This window comes from Populus euphratica, unplaced genomic scaffold, assembly GCF_000495115.2.
Source record: "Populus euphratica unplaced genomic scaffold, PopEup_1.0 scaffold74.1, whole genome shotgun sequence".
NCBI classification, from domain to species: domain Eukaryota; kingdom Viridiplantae; phylum Streptophyta; class Magnoliopsida; order Malpighiales; family Salicaceae; genus Populus; species Populus euphratica.
Window position 1 is genome coordinate 674,391 of NW_011499954.1, and position 23,304 is coordinate 697,694.

Below are 23,304 nucleotides of genomic sequence, written 5' to 3' on the forward strand. Positions count from 1 at the left end.
ATGCAAATTGCAACCCTTTGATAATATTCCCACTAGATGCCCCTTGAAAGAGAACCGAGAGACCCTCAACAGCTATGTCAAACAGAAAAGGGGAAATCGGGTCTCCTTGACGTAGTCCTCACCGAATAGAGAATTCTTTTAAAGGAGATCCATTGATCAGGACCGAGAGTTTTGATGAAGAAAGACATTCATAAATCATAGTTCTCCATTTTCTGCCAAACCCCATATAACCCATGATGTCATCTAGGTAATCCTAGGAGACTGAGTCGAAGGCTTTATGGAAATCGATCTTGAAAATCAGACCTGTCGTTTTTCGCCTTTTTAGATCACTCACCAGCTCATTTGCAATCATAAAGCCATCTATAATATTGTGGTCTGCTATAAACGTTGATTGGTTAATGCTAATGATATCTTGCATAACAGTTTTCAGTCTAGATGCAAGGATTTTGGCAATGATCTTGTAGATACCATGAATCATGCTGATGGGCCGAAAATCTTTAAACTCTATGGGTTCTACTGTCTTGGAGAGGAGAGTTACGTAGGTTGTATTGATTCCTTTGGACAACCTTCCTGTTCTGAAGAAGCTTAAGACTATATCAAGGATGTCTTGAGCAATGAAATCCCATGCTAATCTGTAGAATTTGAAGTTGAAACCATCTGGTCCAGGACATTTTGACCCATCACAATCCCATACACTGCGTTTCACTTCTTCCATTGTGATTTCCTGCTCCAGCCATTCAGAGGATTCTTTAGAGAGGCATTTGAAACCCAAGGGATTTAACTGCGGCTTTTTTCCAAAGGGGGAGTCATACAGCTCAGAGAAATAATCCACAACGGCCTACTTAATACCCTGCTGAAAATCAAAAGTGTTGTCATTATGGTGGATTTTAAGGATAGATGATTTAGCCTTCCTGAAATTGGCAATCAAATGAAAGAACTTGTTATTTCTATCACCCAATTTGCACCACATCTGTCTTGATTTCTGCCTCCAAATAGATTCAATGTGATTGTTGTGAACCCAGCGGTCTTTCAACAAAAAGTCTAAATGCTCCTACTCTTGGTCGGTTATACCTTCTGCTTCACATTTTTCCTCTAGCATGTTGATAGCTGAAAGGGTTCGTTGAAGGGTAGCTTCTTGATTTCCAAATTCAAGCTTATTCCATTGCCTTAATCTGACTGCAATATGATTGAGTTTTTTGAGAAATTTAAAGCGGCCAGGGTGAAGGGAGCATGCATCATTCCAGAAGTTTTCAATAATATGCTTGAAATTTGGGTACTCAGTCCAACAGTCCAAGAAACGAAAAGGACGCCATCCATGGTCCTGCAAGAAGCTAGATAGAATTAAAGGGCAATGATCCGAGAACTCTCTTGGAAGTCGTCGAAGAGATAAACTGGGGAAGTGAAGATGGCAGGATGAGTTTGCAAACATACGGTCTAGTTTGCTCTTGGACCCTCCTCTGAACCAAGTAAAGTGACCTTCTGCTAAAGGGTATTCAGTGAGCTCACAAGACTGCAGAAATCTGCTAAAAGAATTTGAACCTGCAGGATGACAGATTCCACTGTTTCTGTCTTTATGAGAGAGTGTTTCATTAAAATCTCCTGTTATTATCCAGGGAACTTCAAAAGCGTGCTTAAGAAGAATGAGATCATCCCAAAGTTTTTGTCTGTCCAGATAGTTACAAGGAGCATAGATGCCAATAACAAAGTAATGAAAATCACTATGAACATGTTTACCATATAAACCGATCCAACCATGACCATATTCAATATTAAAGACTTCAAAGTTAGTGTTTTTGCACATAGCAAGCAGACCTCCTTTTGATCCCTGAGCATCATTACTAAACCAACTAACATGATTTTGATTCCAAATACGAGATACAAAGCCAATTGAACAATTAGCTAGCTTAGTTTCCAGCAAGAAACATATATCAATCTTATATTCTGATATTAATTTCATGATTCTTCTTCGTTTCCTCATCATGCCCAAGCCACAGGAATTCCAAGAAAGAATATTCATGATAGAATTAAAAGATCTATCTGCAAGGACAGGGATGAAAACTTACTATTCATTATTGTTTCTGCCAATCTTCCCTCTCATTTTCTAGCTGTCTTATGATAAGCCCATAAAATTTTTCCAAGAGAGCTGAATTACCAAGACCCAAAGCTTCTCCCAAATGGATCATTTTATTGACTTCATTATGAGACGACTCCGCTGCAGATTTCTTTAGGTTACGGTTATTATTCACCCTGATGTAAGAGTCTATAGAAGATATGCTTGCTGAAGAGTGCAAGGAGAGGAGACTCCCAGTGGAGGATATTTTTTTTAGTCTTGGTTGTTTGGTTGTTGTGGTCCGATGTTGGTTGGGTGTAAGAGGCGGGCCTTGGACTTTGCAGTGGGATTCTAAAGAATTATCACTGCTGACAGGGGTATAAGGTTGTGGCGAGAAAAAGTCTTTTTTGAAGGCCATGCTTTGGTGCTCCAGTGGGCTTGCTGAATTTACGTTGTATAAGACAAGGCCCCGTTCTGCTTAGAGTTGATTTTGGGAAAGCTTGTTAGGAGAGAAACAGTGGTGGGGGGTCCTTGGAGCCGTTATTTCTGGAAAGAGATCTTCAACAATGATATGTAGCCGTTCTGTGTTGTCAGTGGCATTTATTGTGGCTGGAAAGCTATGATCGTAGACCTCATAAATGCGTTGTATATTATGATGTTTTCTTGTCATTGCGTTAAATGCAAGAAACAATATGTCGACTAGCCTTGGCCATATATTATGATGTTAAATGCGTTGTATTCTTTTGCCAATTACTTTTGAGAGACAATGTATATGCTTGCATCCCACCAGATAGTTTCATGTGCATAACCTCTTATAGTTGAATTTCAGTCCCGCCCACATTATTCTAAAAACTTCACACAAGAAACAGCATATAAGCCCTTTATAACTGGATAGTGTTGAAAATCAGTTCTTTAAGACCAATTATCCTCATTTTTTTCTAAATTAGAGGGAGCAGACGTGGGGGTCCTTGGAGCCACTATTTTTGGAAAGAGATCTTCAACAATGATATGTAGTTTAGGCTTTGCAGTGGGATTTTAAAGAATTATAACTGCTGACAGGGGTATAAGGTTATGGCAAGAAAAAGTCATTTTTGAAGGCCATGCTTTAGTACTCTAGTAGGCTTGCTAAATTTACATCGTATAAGACAAGAACCTGTTTTGCTTGGAGTTGATTTTGGGAAAGCTTGTTAGGAAAGAAACAGTGGTAGGGGTCCTTGGAGCCACTATTTCTGGAAAGAGATCGTAGACCTGGAAAGAGATACGTAGCCGTTCTGTGTTGTCAGTGGCATTTATTATGGCCGGAAAGCTATGATCGTAGACCTCATATGTCCCATGTGGGTTGTGCTTCCTTGCCTCCAGCGTGTGTGCCTTGTCATCAGCTCTAAAATTCTTAGCAGCAATAGCCAGCCTGCAAATGTTGTCATCTCCTGCCAAGTCAAAAGCCAGATCAGTGTACACTTCATCATCTGAGTCACTGTCAGCATCTTCTCCCTGAAGTAATGTGGTTTGAAATTCTACCATGGAGTATGAAATTCCTTTTGCCTCTGGATATCTTAAAGGGTCAATCTCATCCAGCTGTATGTGTACTAACTTGGAGTTTAGCATGAGATCTATAGAGTCGTGGATCTCCGGCAAGTGGGTACCTATAAGGATTTTCACGCTGTGAAGTTCAGAGATTTTTAGGCTGGTCTTGTCAAAACCTATCACCCGTCCATGGTTCATGAGGAGGTTTGAGATACATCTCAGACTCCAGCCAGAGATAGGCAAATGAGAGATGGAGATCCATGCTAGACGACTCTCTGTCACATCTTCTTCCGTCCACGGGCGAACTTCATCAAAGTAGAGCTTCCAGCATTCCATACCTTTCTGCATGGCTTGTTGCATAGATTTCTCACCATCAAAGCTTATGATTGCCTGGGAACCCCCCAGGAAACGGACAGCAGAGAAGCAGATGCCTAGTTGAATTAATCCATGTCTGATTTGTGCATAATCTACCCCTTGAGATATCTTGCCTATAAGACTATTTCTTAACCATAGAATTTCCTCATCTGTAGTGTTGAAAGAGATGAAGTTATGAGGACGTGGTGTGGCATTATCAGACGCTTGATGCACTTGACTCCCTAATCTTACTGCCTCAAGATAGCTTCGGTTGTCTCTTACACGGATGGGGACCTTGGCTTTGTTGTTGAGCTTGGATATTTGTTTCCCTGTTACCACTGTTTTCTGTTTCATCACTGCATCTTTTTTTCTGTGCTTAGCCACATTAACTCTCAATTTGTAGGTATCAAACCATATGTCATTTAAACATTCTAGCAGAGTTTTGTCTGACAGATTCGAGAGGATGGTGACGAAGCCAAAATGCTTTCCTGCTTGATTTGTTTTCTGAGAAACAAACAACTTAATAACTTTGCCCTGTTTTCTGAAACGGTCTTTGAGCTGATGGTAATCGACCCAACTTGGGAAGTTTTCAAAGTAACATTGTAGGTGAAAACCACGGTAGTTTGTTGAAGTCTGAGTGTTTAAGGTGATGGATGGTAGCTGAGGCTGGGGGTAAGATGGCTTGTTTGGAAGATCAGGTTGTTTTCTGTGTTTGTGAGAAGGAATTATGTTTGTCTGGAACGGTGGCTGGGTTTTTTGAAAGAGAGCTTTTTCCCCCCATAGCTAGAGCTTTTGAACATTGAACCTTGCTTTCTTGTGTTTTAGAAAAGAGGAATTGTACCCGTGTTTGCAATTAGTGGGAGAAGATTCAACCAAATTATTCAAATAATTTTTTAACCCACACATATTCTAAATTTTAAGTTTTTAAAGCCAAAAAACCAACTTCAATTGAATAGAACCGAACAGGTTTGTTTAAACTGGTTTTCAATTTGGTTTGCATTAAATTTTTTAGAAATTAAGAAATCCAGTTTGGTTGGAAATTTTAGACCGAACCAATCTGGGTTTTGAACACCCTGTATACAGGCTAGCATAAGCAAACCTATGCTAAAATGTTTAATGACACTCTTTATAACATGATAACGCAAGTTTAAGTTGTGTTTATGCAGCGGCAGCGTCTACATTCACACGGTTCTTCCCACGAATCAAGGCAAGATATGACTATGGATTCGTGATATTTATACTAGCATTCAGTCTAGTATCTGTTTCGGGGTATCGAGTTGAAAAACTCTTAGTCCTGACACATCAAAGGCTGTCAACAGTGCTCATAGGTGGAGCGACCTGCATACTTTTATCGTTCATTTTTCCAGTTTGGGCCGGCGAGGATCTTCATAAGTTGGTCGCTTCCAATGTAGAAAAGCTTGCAAAATACCTAGAAGGTATTACTCAACTTATTAACTTTGTTAGTTTCCATAAACAAATAAATAAAAACTTTGTTAGTTAGTTTTACCTGGATATTATTTAACATGAAAGGCAACTAAACAGTAGAGTATTACAGGTTTTGAAGGTGAATTTTTCCAGCCTTTAGAGGATGGAAGGAATGTTAAGGTCTCCAACTCTGATAAATCATTTCTTCAAGGATATAAAAAAGTCCTAAACTCGAAATCCACTGAAGAATCCGTGGTACATACTGTTTCCACTTAAATTCCACTTACATGCATTTTTGTCTTTGCGTGAGTGCCACTATCTTCGATTCATTTTATCATCTATTGGCTATGCTAATAGATTTAGTGAATGATCTTACACTTAATGCAGGCAAATCTAGCAAGATGGGAACCTGGACATGGCCGCTTTGGTTTCCGGCATCCATGGAAACAATACCTGAAGATTGGAGCCCTCTCACGTCAATGTGCTTACCAGATTGAAGCTCTTGATGCCTACATCAACTCTCATAACCAAGTAATATACCACGGCATGGTACGCCGTCTACATGCTAATGTTGCCCACGTGTAGGAAATAGAAGTACAATTCTCACCTGAAACATTCCGTACTTTCTGCCAATTCCTTTTGAAGTTTTCCCTACCACATTTAGATTGAGCCATTTTTTAACTAAAAGAACAATTTTAAATTAGATATCAACATCTAATGATTCCATCACGCTAATCTAATGATTCCATCACGCTAAGTCCACCAAATATACTTTCCTCTATTCAATATTAATATTCCAATTGTATTAATAGTTGAATTTATGACATGCACACCATCCAAAGTGTTTTCATTAAATCACCCGACAAAGCTGCTTTTGAGAGATTTTTCTATCTGACAAATGGTTAATGTCAAAAGCTGAAACATATTATGCTACACTTTTCAGGCACCACTGAACTTCCGATGCAAAATCCAAGGACCGTGTACAAGGATGTTTATAGAATGCAGCATGGCGCTGGAATCATTGGCCTCAGCTATCAAAACAATGACTCTTCCATCTTCAGCAAATGTCCATGTGGAGAACTCGAAAACTGCCATCAAGGATCTCAAAATTGCTATTAAAACTGTCTCATTGGACCAGGATCAAGACCTTTTAGCAATTGTACCAGCTGCAACAGTTGCTTCAATAATAATTGAGATTGTTAAATGCGTGGAAAATTTATCTGAATCAGTGCACGAGCTCTCTAATCTAGCACACTTCAAGAGTGTGGAATCGACTGTCTCCCTAGAGAAACCGCAGTTTCTTCACCGGGGAAGCATAAAACCTGTTTTAGAAGGTGATGCTGACCGTGTTATTATTGCAATAGACGGGAAGTCTGCGGATTCACCAGAAAGTGAGAATACTCAAGGTCCAATGCCTGGTCAGCGTCTGGAGGTGTAAATATTTTACACTGACAAACATGTAATCTATTGCGACGGACGTCAATATTATTCAACAAATTCTCCTATTGTATTAACTCCCTTGTAACATGTCTGATAATGAAATTGAAATTGTGGAAATTAATAAAACAGTATACTTTTAAGCTAAATTATCCAATTCTATCCTGAGCTTTGAATAAATAGGATTTTTTTAATAAAAAACAAGTGTTAATAATAATTAAATTAAAAAAAGTTTAGAAACTTGTTTTAGTCTGACTAAAAGCTTAGGATAAAATTATATAATTTAACTTATTCTTTTTCCTAGGCTATTGTCAGTTCTATTTAGAGTACTTACTTCTTCTGCTTCTTCTTTTTTTTTTTAACAATAAGAGTTTCTTACAGCCTAAATTTTTCAAATATTGAAACTACCCGTTGACATTGAGTAGTAAATAGACCATCTACATCCAAATCCATCGATCCAGTCATAACAAATTATCTTTTACATACAAATGGTTAAATAAATCATGCTAATGCTGCCCATATATATACAAGAAAAGCACAAAGTTGGGATATGTTTTGGTTCATAAAACCCCTTTAGTTTAGTAATGAGTTAATAGATACTTTTTAAAGTATTTTTAATTTTGAAATATATTAAAAAAATTATTTTTAAATTTTATTTTTAATGTAAGCATTTCAAAATCTAAAAATATAAAAAAATATTTTTTAAAAAAAATATTTTTAAAATATAAAAATAAATTATTTCTTTAGATGACAAGAGCTTGAGCCAAACTTAATAGATATTTCTCCCTTCGTTAATCAAGCCTTGCTTTGCTTGGCTAAGAGCACGACCAGTTTTCTATAGGTTTTACTATACAAAATTTCATGAATTATTCATATTTTGATCGATAACTTTTATCATTTTTTTTTATTAATATGAATGTTCGGACTAACTAACTTATATGCATCTCAATTAATCTCATAAGCCCTAAAGTTAACAACTATATAAATCTCCAGTGGCCTTGAGATTTATGGGACTCGAACTAGTGATCTCTAAGGAGCAAACCTAGAACTTGACTAATTGTGCTACACCTCTCAAGGTTAACAAACATGTTTTCTTAAATGTAAGAGCTATGGTGTGTTTGAATGATAATGTCCTTATGTTAAAATACTAAAGTATTCAATTCAATCAATTAAACAACTTTTTAATATAAAAACTTATTTTTAAACTCAAATGAGAATTAAAATTAAAATTTTGATTTTGATTTTTATTTTAGTTTTTCAATTTAAATTTTTTAAATCTTAAAACATTGTAATCAGGTGATGATTCAGTTTCTAATTTGTCATAATGAACTTACATCAATCTTTTATTTGGTGATAGATTGTCGTTAACTAATACCAACCGAAACTAATTAATAAAAAAAGAATTAAATCAAAACCTCTTATAATTTATGTATTAAAATAAAATAAAAAAGAAAACAATACTAGAAAATTGCTAAATGCCAACTAAATATTCCGTTGATGTTTATATTTGATATTCATCGACATCATAATTCCCAATGGAATTGTTGAAAAATTTGTTAAAATATGGTTAATGGATATATTTGAAGCCAAATTAAAAGTGGAGTCCACTCACTTTTTGGGTTAAAACTTGTTGGTACTTAATCTCTTACATAAGTTCTTTAATATGGAATATTAACATGTTTTAAATAAATTATGGGTGAATAAAAAATTAATCTCAAAAAATCTTTGGTTTACATATTTTAGTGAAACTCAAAACCTTTTAAAAAAAATATTTTATCTCTTGTAGGAAAGGGAAAAAAAATTATTGGTGTTTATAAAATTGGTAGTTCTTAGATAAGAGAGGTTCTAGACAAAGTGGGCTTTGTACCTACACTCACACACATGCTTAAGGATGATAAAAAATTTTGTTCGTTTACGTTCGGGTCAGGTTTGGGTGATACCTGAAGTCAAAAGATCAAGTTTGAGTAAGGTATGAATATTGCATTTCCCGACCTGAAACCCTATCCAATCTACATAGAAAACCTTAAAATTTGAAAAAACATTATAGTTTGTACCAAACTATATGTTGAAAATTTAGGCTTTGCCAACTACTTCATCTGTCACCACTCACTCTTTTGCTCTCTTTCTCATATTATCTTTCTCTTCAATCCCCACTTCTTTAGTCAATAATAGACATTGACATAACACTAGCAAGAAGCTGATCCAACTATTTTGTCTCAAAAGATAACAACACCAACACCTAAGGTTGGTTTATCATTGTATTTTATTTTTTATTTTTTGTATTTTGATACATACAATAAAACCTTTTAAAAGAGGCTTTCCTTTCTATTTAAATTTTAAAAGGAAAAAAGCCTTTCTATCATTTTCAAAATGTTTTAATAAGAAAATTCTGGAAAATTTGATTCTTATCAATCTTGTAATATGATGGGTATTTCAATGTTAAATTGAATTGTAGGTAGTTGTATAGTCGATTTTCCTTTATGCCTAGTAGTTAATTTGATATTATGCTAGCTTCTTTTTTTTTTAGTTTTTAATTCATGATGTTAATAGAATGTCTTGTCAATTTACATTCCTTGCTCTATCTAGGTTATCAAATTGTATTTCTCGATGAGAGATTATCATGAGAATTGTGAATTGAATTGATTGGGTTGCGAGATGAAATCAAGTTAATGACTTTATGTTATGTTATCAAGCAAATGTTGTTAACATGTTTTCATTTTGTGACTACAGATGGAAAACCTTAAAAATCAAAATGCTTCATCAACTAGCACTACCCTAATAGTAATCAATGCCCTAACTTCAAACATTACACTAGCATCAACCACTGCAGGATATGTTACGGATAATAAAGGTAAACAGCTTGAAGTTCTTATATCAAAGAAAATAAATATTGATGATAGAAAAAAAAATCACAAATTTAAAATCACTTTACAAAACTTGATGGTGATCCTAAAGCCCTTAAATCTGAATGTAATTATTATGGAAATGATTATGCATGTCATACTATTATTAATTGCACAAGTAATACATTAAATCCTTTAAAAGTATGTAAAAAGTTTCTTTTGTGGTTGATAGGAAACAAAAAGTTTTGGTATTTTTCTTTTGTGGTTGATAGGAAACAAAACATTTTGGTATTACAACCTGAAAAAGAGAAAGGTGAATCAGGAGATCGAAATGTGGGAACTCTAAAGGCAATTGGTTATAATTATGATAAATGCAAACAAACACTAGTATTGATGGTTATAATTGATGAGTGCCTTTTAATTTTATGAAGGGTCTGGGATTTCAATTATTTTTATAGGACCATACAACCTAGATTTGACATTCCTTATTATTTCACTATTATAAGAAATTGTTTAAAACTTTATATTGAAGAGAATGAAATATTAAGGACAGCTCTTAAGGGTCAATGAATGTGTTTAACAACATATACATTTACATCAATCTAAAATATTAACTATATGTTCTTAATAACTTATTGGATTGATAATGCATGGAATTTGCATAAAAAAATTCTTAATTTTGTTAAGTTTCTAATCATATGGGTGAGATAATTTATTAAGGTATTGAGAATTGTTTGTTAAGTTAGGGGATTGATAATTTTTTTACTATTGCAGTATGATGTAACCATATTATTTGATAATTTCATCCACATCTACCTAATATTTTGTCCATGTTTTATATGTAAAATGTCTTGATATTCTTTGTTTTATGTTTTGAAGGTACTTTTGGATGAAAGATGCAAAAAGAAGTAAATTGAAGATAATTGGCAGATTTAACTTTTAGTCGATGTTTTGTGCAAAGCGTGAGCTCTAGATGTCGAAATGAAGTAATTCTAGTGGCATTAAAAAGCTAACATCCATACCTTTCTGGACATCTAAGGCAAGCAAATAACATAAAGAAGAGCATAGAAATCATAGCTCTCAAAATCAAATCTCGCAATCTGCCAATGTTGACCTTCGGCCATTCAAACTTGAATATCTGGAGCTACAGAAGTCCAATTGATCCAAACTTAATTTTTTTGGATTCCTGACTCAAAGATCTATTAATGCTCCAAATTTCAGCCAAAACAATGTCATATGAGGGAGATATAATTTTTTAAAGGTGACAACTGAATTCTGCCAACAAACAGGTTTCATGAAGAAACAATCCAAATTACGTTCTGAAGCTTCTAAACCGACATCCAAGTTTTTATATATCCAAGTTTTTATATCAACAATTTAGCTCCTCTAAGTCAGAACTTAAAGATTTTATGCAAGGCTATTTCTCCTTTTTAGGGAAAATAGTTATTAAAGTACTTAAATGTAAATTGCCAACTTAAAGGAGGACTATTTTGTAAAATAGAGACTAGAGTTTCCTAGGATATAAAAAGAATGAGAGAAGAGAAGGGGGGCAGCCACCCAAGAGGATAAAAACACCCCCCTCCTCTAAGAAACTCAAAAATATGCATTCTTCATTCTTTAATAGTAGTTGTTCAATAGTTATGCAAGACTAATCTTATATGTTAATCTTAGTGCATTAAATGGAATCATTAGTGCGGACACTTTAATTATTTGTTGGTTAGGATTAGTTATACGGCGGATCCGTTAATTAATCAATGTTAAGAAAAGATAAAAATTTAGAACATAAACTACAATTTTAGTTTTAAGGATCGGTTATAACTTCCATTGGTGGATGTGTGCTTGCGACCAAGGGTTATTTTCTTGATAAATTTCGGTTTTAATTGTTTTTGTTTGTTAGTTTTATTACTGCAATAGTTTAGATAATCACAAACTAAATCCCCCCCAATTACATAACGTACAACATAATAATCTGACTTGAAACTTTCTCATGGGATCGACTCCTTGCTTGCTCTATACTATCTTGTGTGTTTTAAGCTAAGGTAATTAATTTGTGCAACCGTGATATCGCAACACAGTAGACAATGCAAGCTCTAATAATGTGACTATTTTATATTTAAAGAATGTAATAAAAGATTGGTCAACTAATATACTATCAAATGAGTATTTATATGTTAGATGTTACGCACATATTATTAACCTTATTATGTGTGATGGCTTAAAAAAGATTGATATTACAATTGTTAAGATTCAAAATGCAATTAGGTTTGTGAGATCTTTACCTTCTAGGCAATTTGCATATAAGAAGTGTGTGGAAAAATTGCATATAGAGTGTAAGAAATCATTATGTTTAGATATTGCTACTCGATAGAATTCAACTTATCTTATATTAAAAGTTGCTGAAAAATTAGAAAAGGTATTTGTAAGGTTAGGTGAAAATGAACCTAGGTATATGAGTTATTTTTTAGAGGTTGATTAAAAAGATAATAAAAAAAAAATAAGATCACCTAGTTTGGAAGATTGGGAAAATGATAGAACTTTGGTGAAGTTCCTAAAGATTTTTTACATGGTTACATTAAGAATTTGGCTCACTACATATCACATCAAATTCTTTCTTCAATGAATTGCTTTACATGCACATAAACTTATTGTAATTATATAAAAGTAGAGATAATCTCTTAAGTGAAATGGTGATGAAAATGATGTTAAAGTTTGAGAAGTATTAAAATTATGATGGAAATTAGAATATTTTGTTATATGTGGTAAATGTCTTAAATCAACATTTCAAGTTAAAATATATAAAATTTTATTTTGGTGACTTGTATGGTTATGACAAAGCATAATTGCTAACAAAGAATGTAAAATATACTTTTGTGAGCTTATATGAGTTTTATTTGAAAGTTAATGAAGTGGTGGATAATAATAGACATAAATAAGGTGCTAATGCTTTTGATAACACAAAGGTAGATGTTAACACTTTGGTTTGATTCAAAAGGCATTTACAGACAAAAGATAGTGTGGAAAATAGAAATAACGTTCAGAGATGTTTGTTTAATAATTGTGAGGATCATAATGATAATATGTTAGATATTTTAGGCTAGTGGAAGAGTAATGCTTTGAAATATAAGATATTTTTAAAGGTTGCACAACCTATGGTAATTATTCCTATATCCACAATGACTTCTAGATTAGCCTTTAACACTAACAATCATATACTCAATCAATTTCAAATTTCTCTTTCTCCAACAACAACTTAAGCACTTTTTTTTGTCAAAATTGGTTGCATCAATGACCAGTTTCAACCAACATTAAAATTTTGATAAATAATTTTGAAACCTTTGAAAACCTTTAGCTAGATAATTTTTCTTATAAACTTATACCTTTATTTTATAATTTATTAATTAACATCTTTTCAATCTAACATGTCTAATTTTTAATTTTGGAGAAAGTCGCATCTAGCAATAGATGATAATCAGTTTAAAAATTAGGGAATTTATTAAAAACATATGATAAAAATATTAATTTTTATTTTTATATATTCTAATTTAATTTATCATGTTATAATTCTAGATTTTGAATTGCAGGTTTTGATGTCAATAGTATTAAGGGATTAAAGTGTAGTGTTGTTCTTGATGTGCTTCTTAATTGGGATGATGTGTGTAATAAATATTTATTTGTTTAGCATGTGGTATTTCATGACAATATTATTTGTTGTTTTTTTATAAATCCTTTAAACACAATGTTTTATAATTTAAATTTAAATTTTATGTGTGTTATTTAAACTCTCACTTTCTGGAAAATATTATGAAGGCTAGAAGCATATTAAACACAAGATTGACTTTAACAATTTAATATTAATGAATGACAAAAAATTATAATATATTTTGAAATTTTATAAACAAATAAGACAATGTTAACATTAATTATGAAAATGTTTGAAATCTGCCATACTGATTTGGTTATGAGTACACTTGTATTTATATATATCCAGTATATAACGTGTTACATAAAAAAGGAAGTTAACGTTATTACATTATTGTGAGCAAGAGAAAAGGAAGGAATTAGATATGATTGTGTTGTGATTGGGGCTGTGTATTCATGGAAAGGCTTCGATTAAGGCTGATGATTTCCAACAAATTACAAGTCTATTTGAAAGCTTAAAACAACAATGTAAATTATTTGTATATATGAAAAGGTTTTGATTAAGGCTGATGATTTCTAATAAATTACAAGTTTATTTAAAAGCTTAAAACAACAATGTAGATTATTTGTTTTTTAATTTAAAGTAACTAAATTGAACTCGAACGAAACTAAAAATAATCAAATGATCACCAGTATCGTATTAACTCAAGGACAAAAATGAGAAGGATGGGTATCAAGACAAAAATTAAGGTAGACTACCCTGTAAAGATTGCAGAGTATCGCATAGAATATACGCATTAAGCACATTAAAATATTGTTAAATCATGCGACTTGGTAGCATATGCTTGGCAAGGATTCAGGAAGAAAACAACAATGGTGGCTGCAATGCCACTTTTGAGCCCCATTTGAAAGCTGAACATCCCTCTGCATCAACAGAGGTAGAATTAAATTAGATGTTCTAAACAGAATAAAATATGTATCTAAATAGTTGTTCCTCTTCCGTCTTGGATTTTTTTTTAAATAAAAATTATCACAGTAACTATAAAATTTTAATAGTATTATTTGAAAATAAATTAATAAACACATAATTAAAATTTAAACAAATATTGCGGTTATAAAATGCAATATTATTGAAATGCCGCGCTTATAAACTACGAAATCATCAAACTGCTCTTTTACCAAATACTTTTTATCTTGTGTTGCTTAGCCATTTTTTTATCTGTGATAATTACACAACTTATCCTTCTGTCTCCCATTAGAAACTATCAGAATGAGCAGTGGCTGCAATCCCATAGCCTTACCATGCTCGAAAGCTGCACTTCTTTTATAGCATGACCAGCTTATAGGAAATAGATTCATGCATGACAAAATAAAATTACCACAAGGAACAGGAAGGTACATGATCATGTACATAATTATCCTGAACCCCTTGGCACGTATTCTATAATATTCAACTACAAGTTACATAAACCAGACATGCATGTACAGATTTCTCTCTTTTAGCTAAAGTATATTCACAAAATGTTGACACCAAGAATCTCATCCACAATCCTCAGAATTCTACGCTCATTTTTTTAGAAGTTCTAATGGGCGTAACTTGGATTCCCCAACAGGCCTTGAAAAATTCTGTACATTCATCACAGGGATGCTTACCTTTTTCATCTTCTTTATAGCCTCCTCTAGCAGATGAAGAGCCAATAACAAGAGTAGATGGGGATCACACGCTAAAATGAGAATCACCTCGGTCATTGTGAATCAGCTACAATTTACTAGCAAGAACATTCATGAAATTTTATGAACGCGCATGAAGCACACAAACAGTATAGTGAGTGGCAGCAACACCGTTTGTCTTGTTGAATCAAATTCGTATTTCTCTTTTCAAGATTTTCTGATCGAAACGATCTTTATGATAATGAGTGTGAGAGGGTCTAGATCAATCAACCTTGAGAGTCCATACATTCGACAAGCGAAGTCAGTTTGCATCAGCAGCAAAGATGTGCATAAGTTTCTGTAAAGAGAAGCAGCAGCAGCAGCAGACACTACCTTACGTAAGCCTACAAAATGGCACAGGAAATGCTGGCAGTGTTTCATTTCCCTCAATATTTACATTTTGTATCAAAATATTCAAGATAACCAATATCATGGACTGCCTTTTTATTATAATTGAAATGCATGGATGTCAAAACTATAAGCATATGCTTCTAGCTAGGCTCACAACAGTTAACATTGACGAGAGTTAACCCAAATCGCATATGCTAATCTTATCAGGTCAAATAAAGCTTATCTTATCAAAAGATTCTTCATGAAATCACTTTGATTCATAAGATCCACTCCATCTATGCATGAGGTTTTTCAGAAAAATAAAATATATTTAGCAAAATTGGCTTTATGCAGTTGAATTGTTTGCGACTAAAGCACCATGTCAAAAAAAAAAATTGTATTTTGTTGAAATTTAATGTGTTTTAAATTATTTTGATATGTGTTTTAGATTATTTTGATATGCTAATATTAAAAATAAATTTTAAAAAATAAAAAAATATTACTAACATGCATTTTGATATTTAAAAAATAACTTCTAATTTGACCCGCCAGTTTTGAAGATCCGCTGCATATGAAAACTAAGAATTTTGGATCTTTCTGGTTTTTTGAAACAAAAATCACCGATTGAAAGTTCAATTCGTGACAATGAAGGTAACTTCTGTTTTCTTTTTCGGCAAAAATATCCTGGAAAGTTCAATTAATCATTAGCTAACTCTCCCTTCAGCTTACAATGAATAAACTGAATTTTCATCAGCAAATTTTCTCAACCATTCAACCCTTTTCAGAAAACCACATCATCGATGTCATATCTCATGGAAAGTTTAAGATCGCCCTAGGCACCCATGACGCAACCTTACTTCTGAGATGAGCAATAAGCATCAACAAACCTCGCAACAGCTAAAAAGTTTCTGCCGCAACATTCAAACCAAACAAACAGTGCCTCGATAATGGTTACAAAGTAGTTTTGCTAGCTGATCTTTAAAAAATATCCAATGGGAAAAATAGCTCAATCCTATAATAGGGACATGAATTAAAAAGAGGATTATCAAAATAAGCAAAACCAAAAGAGAAAGCCAGAAATCAAACAGCAGAAAAGCCCACGAATGTACTTCAACTTGAGTGAGATTTGTCATTGATACCTTCTTACATAAAAGCGCAGTTTACTTGCAGTGTGAATTACACGACAGTTTTTAGCATCTACTGGTATCTATTGACAAGTAAAAACAAAATTTGGAGGTGGCTGTGGCTGTGGAACTTATGCTTCGGATATAAATACATCAACAATGAAAAATTCCTTTCTACTAGCAAGTAACGGCTCCTACATACAGTGTATTATACAGGAGATTTGTGATACCAACAGTATTATTTACTTACCATCCATAGATGGGATTCTCTACTTGCGGAGGCAAGAGATGGAGGTCTTTACAATGCTGCTTGTCATGGTCCCGTGTCCCAGGTATCGCTCCAGTACACAGCCTAAGAAACTCATTCCCTGTGAGGCAGTAGTGGGCAAACGCCAACCCTCCATCAATCATCTCAGACAGATGAGGCATTGAAACTGCTTTTGTGATGCTCTTTCCATTAGTTTTGCTCAAATTTACATCTTTTTCAGAATCCAAGACTCTATCAAGCTCCGAATACTGCATAAATCTCTGGGTGGCAGCCTCCCATGAGAGGTTGTATCTTTGCTCGGGTGTAAGAGGCTGAGGTTCATTTGCTAATGCTTCCTTAACTCTTGCAACGAAGTCCTCAGATGTCTTGTAAGTCAGACAATTGGGAAATGACCTGAAGTACTCATTAGATGGGTGGTCGGCACACACAACAAATTTTCCCATTGCAAGTGCCTCAGCAGTGGCTGTGCAGAGCACATCACTGATACTGGGATTTATGAAAACTTTGTACCTTCAAGCAGAGAAGGAAATGTCAAAAGGATTTATGAAAACTTAGTCTCTTCAAGAAAAGAGGAATGTTCCACAAAAAACACAAATAGTTTAAGCAGGGACAAAGACATGCTTCATTCTCTGATGGAGTCATTACTGATCGCACAGCAGGAAAGTTTTCAGCCGGCTAGCTCAAAAAAGAAGCTCTACCTGATCATCACACAAGGCTTTTTTTTTTTTTTTTGGCAGTTATATTTCTTGAGTTATTCATTAAAATAGAAGAGATCATCTAGATGTTCTCCTTAGTTTCAATTCACGGTTTGCATTATATGAAAAAAAACAGAAGACAGCTTCTATCAAATCCTTACCCATGAAGAGAATCATCAGCATGGTCTCTTCCTTTAAGAAAGTTGAGATTCAAGTCCAATCTTTTCGCTGTACTCTGAACTTCATTTGCATCCTCTCCATTTCCAAATACATCTAATTTGAAGCCATCCAGCTCATTCTTGTGTTTTGCCAGCAAATCTATCAACTCCTTGTATCCCTTGGCCCATACCAACTTGCCTAAGAAATATGCTCCTTTTGAGAAAGCTTGCTGCCCAAGTTCCCTTTCAGCTGCAACTTTTTCCCCAATTTTCAAAAATTTTGGATTCACACCATGAACATTGCAAATGACAGACTTCGGTAAATCCTGGGTGGCAGCAGAAAGGCGAAGAACCTGAAAAGGTGAACATGAAACAATTTAATCCAAGTAATAGGATGAACATTCCAAAAATCTGCTCATTGTATAGTTAACACTACAATAGCAACCAAAAAAAAATATAGTGAAGCCATCTTCAATATCCAATGATCAGAAAATCCAAGAAATTAGTCAATTTACCTTATGGCAGTATGCTCGTGTGACCAAGTTGTTTATGTGTTTGACAAGGAAAGCTTGGAGAGCCCCATTCTTCTCCCTCTTGATGTATTCTAGATAATTTGTGTGGACAACTCCAACAACATGATTGAACTTATCAGTCCAGCGCTTTCCATGGTGATACCAATTCAGGTGTTCTGGTTCTTCCAGAATGGCAATGTCAGCATCCTTTGACAGAACAAACTTGGAAGTATCCCCGGCAGGTATTATGCTTCTCCTTTCTTTTGAGAACTACAGAACAACAAGAACAAAAATGTCACTTGTTTTATACTTCGATAGCATGAACAAGATGGTGCGTATTTTGATTATCAATCAGCTACCTTTCCTGGATAAAAGGAGATCTTAAAATCTGCTTTAAAGCCAACCCTTTCCTCAAGCCAGTTACGTATATAATTCTCCTGCTCTTCTGGTGAAGTAAAAGTGAGATTATTGGGATAAACTAGTACTTGATCTGACTTACAAAGCCATGGAACCAGCAGAGTAACATTTTGCTTTTCAGACTTTGCTAAATATGCAGCTCGAAAAAGTGGATTAACAGCTGTTCCAGTCATCCATGGAAGGCTAGCAGTTGTGACAATGGCAACATGTCTCTTCCCGTCAGATGGGTGATGCTTTGATGAGTCAGTCCAAAAGCCTCCATCATAACAATGCCCTGTGCTTTGAAGAACACTCGCTATTCTTAAATCCAGTTCATCACTTGCATTCTCATCAACGAGGGTCGATTTTCCTGAAGACAATGAGGGCAACAAAAATTGGTTCTTGCGTTTTCTGCACAAGCCCTCCACTATCTTGTCGCAAACATCTGAATCACAATGAGAACACTACAAAACTCAAACTGTATACGAATATACAATAAGCATGTTTTCCAGAACGATGAAAGGTATCAGTATTAGGGTGAGAAAAAATGAAAAAACCAATTAAACCGAGAAAACCGGAAAAAAAATAACCGAAAAAACCGAACGGTGAAAAAAACCGATTAAACCAGTTAGAATTTTTTAAAAACCAACCAGTTAGGTTCAGTTTTATAAGCCTAAAACCGTAAAAACCGAACCGAACTCAAACCAAAAAAACCAAGTCAAACCCAAAAAACCGAGTCAAATTAGAAAAAACCGAGCCAAACCAAACCGCAACCAATCGGTTTGAACCGGTTTTTGTTCTAAACTAACAAAACCAAAACTAGTCGGTTTGAACCAGTTTCAGTTCGGTTTCAGGTTTTTTTAAAAAAACCAGTTCGGTTACATTTTTTTGATAAAAACCGAACTGAACCGAAAATGATCACCCCTAATCAATATCACATAAACAAATATTTGAAAGATATGATACTATGTCAGTTTCCCAAAGGAAGAGAATATCAACAATTATAAAAGTCGTCGTTTTCAGCAGTCACAATTTACAAATGCATTTAGAAACATTTTTTCTTCGAGAGATGCAAATGGAAGATGTAATCTTCCATATCTGGTGCTCCCAGTAGTGAATACCAACATCATAGAGAAAATTATGAGAGGGCATGAGGCAGGGATTCAATTTTCCCATAGTTATGAAAACTCCAACATAAGTATGAATATCACAACCTGGCCTGGTGTATTTTTTAAGAAAAACTTCCAAGGGAACACAATCCATCTCATATATTCACTACCCTCCTCCCAGAAATTCTACCCTCCCACAAAAAGATTGACCCAGAACCTATTACTCCATTTTTTTCTCGCAAGACAACATTCTTAACTTTTTTAAGCATTAAGAATTACAATTTAGCATCCACAATACAATCGAATCAGTAACATTGGTATGAAAAATCTTAATCAAATGAGGATTAATTGATCTGATGACGATTATCCAATTAACAGCATCCTTTTGAATTTCATTGCCATTATAAAAATGGAACTATTTCATAAATTTTCCACACATAAGAGCATGAAATGAATTAAGGTCATTCCTACTACCAGAATATAAAGATCTCTTCAGGTACACAATAGAACGACATTCAAGAATAGTCCAGCTAATGAAGCAGTATTGGCAAAGATATTACATTCACAAGCGAGTAAGCATGCAAGCAATAATGCCTTTGCACCCAAAGTGGAAGTTCAGACTAAAACAATAAATAAATAAATAAACCCTCAAGTTGCTTACCTTTTCTAACACCAAACTGATCCAAGAATGGCTCAGATTGCCTGACCAAATATGCCAAAAGCTCAGGTACATCCAGTGGTGGTACTTCCTGCATCAGGCATACAGAAGCAAACATTTGGCATATTACTTATTATTCAAGAAAACATCTCAAAAGATAGTAATAATAACAAGTAATTATATTTATTTTTTCCTGCGTGAACATTCAGAGGCCAAACAGCTTGTGTACACTGTAAATAATGGAGTCTGCTTTGTATGATGGTTTAAGATTAGGGTGTTTCTTGACTTGAAAACATCTTATCAGTCGTAAGTTAAGAAGTAGCCAAGCATAGCAAGGTTCTAGCTTTCCAAACAGGCTCAAAGTGGAGCCTGGGGAGTCTATGGTCTACGAAACAAAATAGATAAGCCTGATCAAGAGACTTAGTATGCTCTTACAATTTCAAATCAAGAGATCACCATGAGCAGTAATCCTTTGGTGCCTTTGTATCTATTTGCTTTTATTTATCAGAAATGAGAAAAGGAAGACTAAGTGTAGTACCCTCCCGCTAATGGCACAGAAACTTCAAAATCATTTACTAAGGCAAGAGTATATCAACCTGCAATATTTTTTATATTTACAAATATTTAATGACAGATTAAAAAAATGAATTTCAAAAGGTGTAAGCATATTATAGATAATTTTCCACAAGAATGTCTTAGCAGCATAGATACTAAGTTCATTCCTCTGGTTGGAGTGACATTAGAGCTACCACTAAAACTGTCTTTTCCTCTGTTTATTTTCTTAAATGGATAATTTGATTCTAAGCTGTCCGAGTCATTTTACAATGGGTTTAAGTGGTCTCAGCATCCAGTGTCATCAATTGCTTCCAAGTCCAAGGCCACAAACTTCAGGTGGGAAACTGATTTTAAGATGTGATTGAACTTTCCCAATTCATCACGACTTGAGCTTTAGTCTAATGAATGCAAAACTTGAACATCTCACTTTCTGGAAAACATGTCAGCAATTAGATTTAATGTGATAGACTGTACAGGTAGGCATCTAACCTTTGACTCCTGAGGCTCCTTGTGGATTGCTTTCTGAAAAACAGAAACGGATAGCTGGTTAAGAGAATGAATACAACTTATGATCATCAAATGAATATCGAAGAAAGCAAAATATGCAATGATGATTCCAAACCATGATATTGTACAGTAACTGCAAGATTTTACCAAGCTTAAGTATCAAACATCAAGCCAAGGGAGAATGTTTTGGTGTTTATTTGCACTCAAATGTCAATCTAATTGCATTCAGTGGAAGGAATGTCTCCATGAGGGATTAACACACTTCCTTGAGATTTGAAAGCAAGCTCTGCATCTATGTCACCCAGACCTTGACTACCTTATTCATTTCAGACATGTTTTCATGAATTCCTCCCAACTGGGAACTGCACACTCCACACTAAGAGAAAATCTCCTGAAGATGAACTCTGAACTTGACCAGGTACAACAAACCAGATAGCACAGCGCATGTTAACATAGCATTTCATAGAACTGACAGCAGCACTGAACATGAACTTAAAAGTTTACGTGATGAAATTAGGATCCTATGGTTATGGTTAACCTTCCTAATAAACGAATATATTAAGAACGCAACATCATCAGGCCTTTTAACATTAATTAAAGATCAGTCATTCCAAGAAAGTTTATGCTTTTACACAAGGCCTTTACAGCCCCCCTCGCCTGCTTCAAATGTCGTAGCAAAAATTTCTACTTGAGCTAATGTTTCATGAAAAGACCTTCAAATTTGTTGTTTAACCATAGAGTGATCAAAATAAACAACCAATAAACTTTTGAGTGGTATCATATATAGTCGTCTACATTTATCGATCTAACAAAAACCAATAAAGAGACCAATAAAACCCTTCATCCAAAATAAAAACTCTATCAGACACTCCAAACTAAATCCCTAATTTCCAAAGTCTCATGGAAGTTTTAAAACTCAAAATTCCTGAATTTCTCATCCAAACAGTTGAATAAACCAAACCACAATTAAAAAAAAAATAGCAGTAATAACAGAAAACATACCAAGCTAGACTTCAGTTTCTCCACAAACTCACTATTCTTAAACCCGCCAAATATCTCACCAAACTCACTTTTCTTCTCCAACTCCCTAAACCTCCTTTTCAGAACACGTAGTGGTTCCCATTCCCCGAATTGCCCTCCCCCTTCCTCCTTCCCCTCCCCCCAGAACTCCCTAAACCCCAATTTCCTCCTCCTATCAAACCCCACAATCCCAACCCTATCCTCATCCTCCCCCTCCGCCACAATTGCATTCTTTATCGCCGACAAATCAATCCCTAACTTCGCTGTAGGTCCCCACTTCTCTAAAACTTTCTTACTTATCTCCGGCGCGGAATAAACTCTCCGAATTTCGGAAATTTTTGGCTGCAACTTCTTCATAAAATCGATTTCTGTGGGCGAAGTAGAGGGTTTGAGCGGTGAAGGTACTGAGAAAGATGCAATTGAAGCTGAATTGAAGAAGTTTTCGATTTCGCGATCGAATGAGTTGGCTAAGTTCTTGAATGAGTTGGCTCGTGCTCTCATAAGTTGGAGATCTGCGTCAGCCGAGTCACGGACCTCTTTCCATCCTCGTGAGATTAAAGAGAAAGCCGTGTTGTTGCTATTGGTTCTTGTTGATGTTGAAGTTGCTTCCATTGATCAGTTTGTACAATTAGGGTTTCCTAATTTCTTAAATTTTGGATTTTTTTTATTTTTTTATTTTTTATGCAGAGAGTTTTTCGTGGAAGGGGAACACTGAAGAGACGTAAATCTGCAGAGAAACGAGGAAGGAGAGGGTGGCTCTCTGTTTTTTAAAGGATCTCAACGGCTAAGAGTTAGGGATGTTTTTAATTTGGTCAGAATGCATTTCAGTCTCACAATTAAATATATTATTTCAATTGAACTCTTAAGGCTTGTTTGTTAGGAATTAATATTACAGGTTATTTAGAACCAATTCAAATGTAATTATAGTGTTCAATTTGAATTCAATTAATAAATAAATTGAATTTATATATTTAGAAGAGGTGAAACTCA

General features: G+C 34.5%; 3 protein-coding genes across 3 annotated transcripts in view; 1 reads left to right on the top strand and 2 right to left on the bottom strand.

Moving 5' to 3' along the window:
- LOC105138244 (aluminum-activated malate transporter 8-like) overlaps positions 1-6,849 on the top strand; it is a 10,134-nt gene extending 3,285 nt beyond the window's left edge. The window contains exons 3-6 of the mRNA XM_011044293.1: positions 5,095-5,364; positions 5,484-5,608; positions 5,741-5,884; positions 6,297-6,849. Of these exons, the coding sequence (XP_011042595.1) occupies positions 5,095-5,364; positions 5,484-5,608; positions 5,741-5,884; positions 6,297-6,791 (1,034 nt within the window). The 3' untranslated portion in view covers positions 6,792-6,849. The remainder of the gene's footprint in view (positions 1-5,094; positions 5,365-5,483; positions 5,609-5,740; positions 5,885-6,296) is intronic.
- LOC105138243 (uncharacterized) lies at positions 850-4,709 on the bottom strand. The gene is made up of 3 exons (XM_011044292.1): positions 4,502-4,709; positions 3,371-4,455; positions 850-2,681 (listed from the first exon to the last, which is right to left on the bottom strand). The coding sequence occupies exons 2-3, from the start codon at positions 4,280-4,282 to the stop codon at positions 2,529-2,531; spliced, it is 1,065 nt and encodes a 354-aa protein (XP_011042594.1). The 5' UTR covers positions 4,283-4,455; positions 4,502-4,709; the 3' UTR covers positions 850-2,528.
- A 9,557-nt stretch (positions 6,850-16,406) lies between the features above and the next one.
- On the bottom strand, positions 16,407-23,092 carry LOC105138245 (digalactosyldiacylglycerol synthase 1, chloroplastic-like). Its single transcript, XM_011044294.1, has 7 exons — positions 22,297-23,092; positions 21,277-21,309; positions 20,236-20,323; positions 18,429-18,910; positions 18,073-18,339; positions 17,561-17,910; positions 16,407-17,214 (listed from the first exon to the last, which is right to left on the bottom strand). Exons 1-7 carry the CDS (start codon positions 22,924-22,926, stop codon positions 16,683-16,685), a joined length of 2,382 nt encoding a protein of 793 aa, XP_011042596.1. The 5' UTR covers positions 22,927-23,092; the 3' UTR covers positions 16,407-16,682.
- Between the last annotated feature and the right edge of the window lie 212 nt (positions 23,093-23,304).

What these genes read in the sequence shown, in the direction of transcription:
- LOC105138243 (XM_011044292.1), bottom strand. Translation starts at nt 4,282, where the DNA reads ATGAAACAGAAAACAGTGGTAACAGGGAAACAAATATCCAAGCTCAAC. An exon ending in ACCCACATGGGACATATGAG is followed by an intron (nt 2,682 to 3,370) that starts GTCTACGATCAT and finishes CGCATTTATGAG; the next exon opens with GTCTACGATCATAGCTTTCC.
- LOC105138245 (XM_011044294.1), bottom strand. Translation starts at nt 22,926, where the DNA reads ATGGAAGCAACTTCAACATCAACAAGAACCAATAGCAACAACACGGCT. An exon ending in AGAAACTGAAGTCTAGCTTG is followed by an intron (nt 21,310 to 22,296) that starts GTATGTTTTCTG and finishes TCTGTTTTTCAG; the next exon opens with AAAGCAATCCACAAGGAGCC. An exon ending in TCAGTTTGGTGTTAGAAAAG is followed by an intron (nt 18,911 to 20,235) that starts GTAAGCAACTTG and finishes ATTGTGATTCAG; the next exon opens with ATGTTTGCGACAAGATAGTG.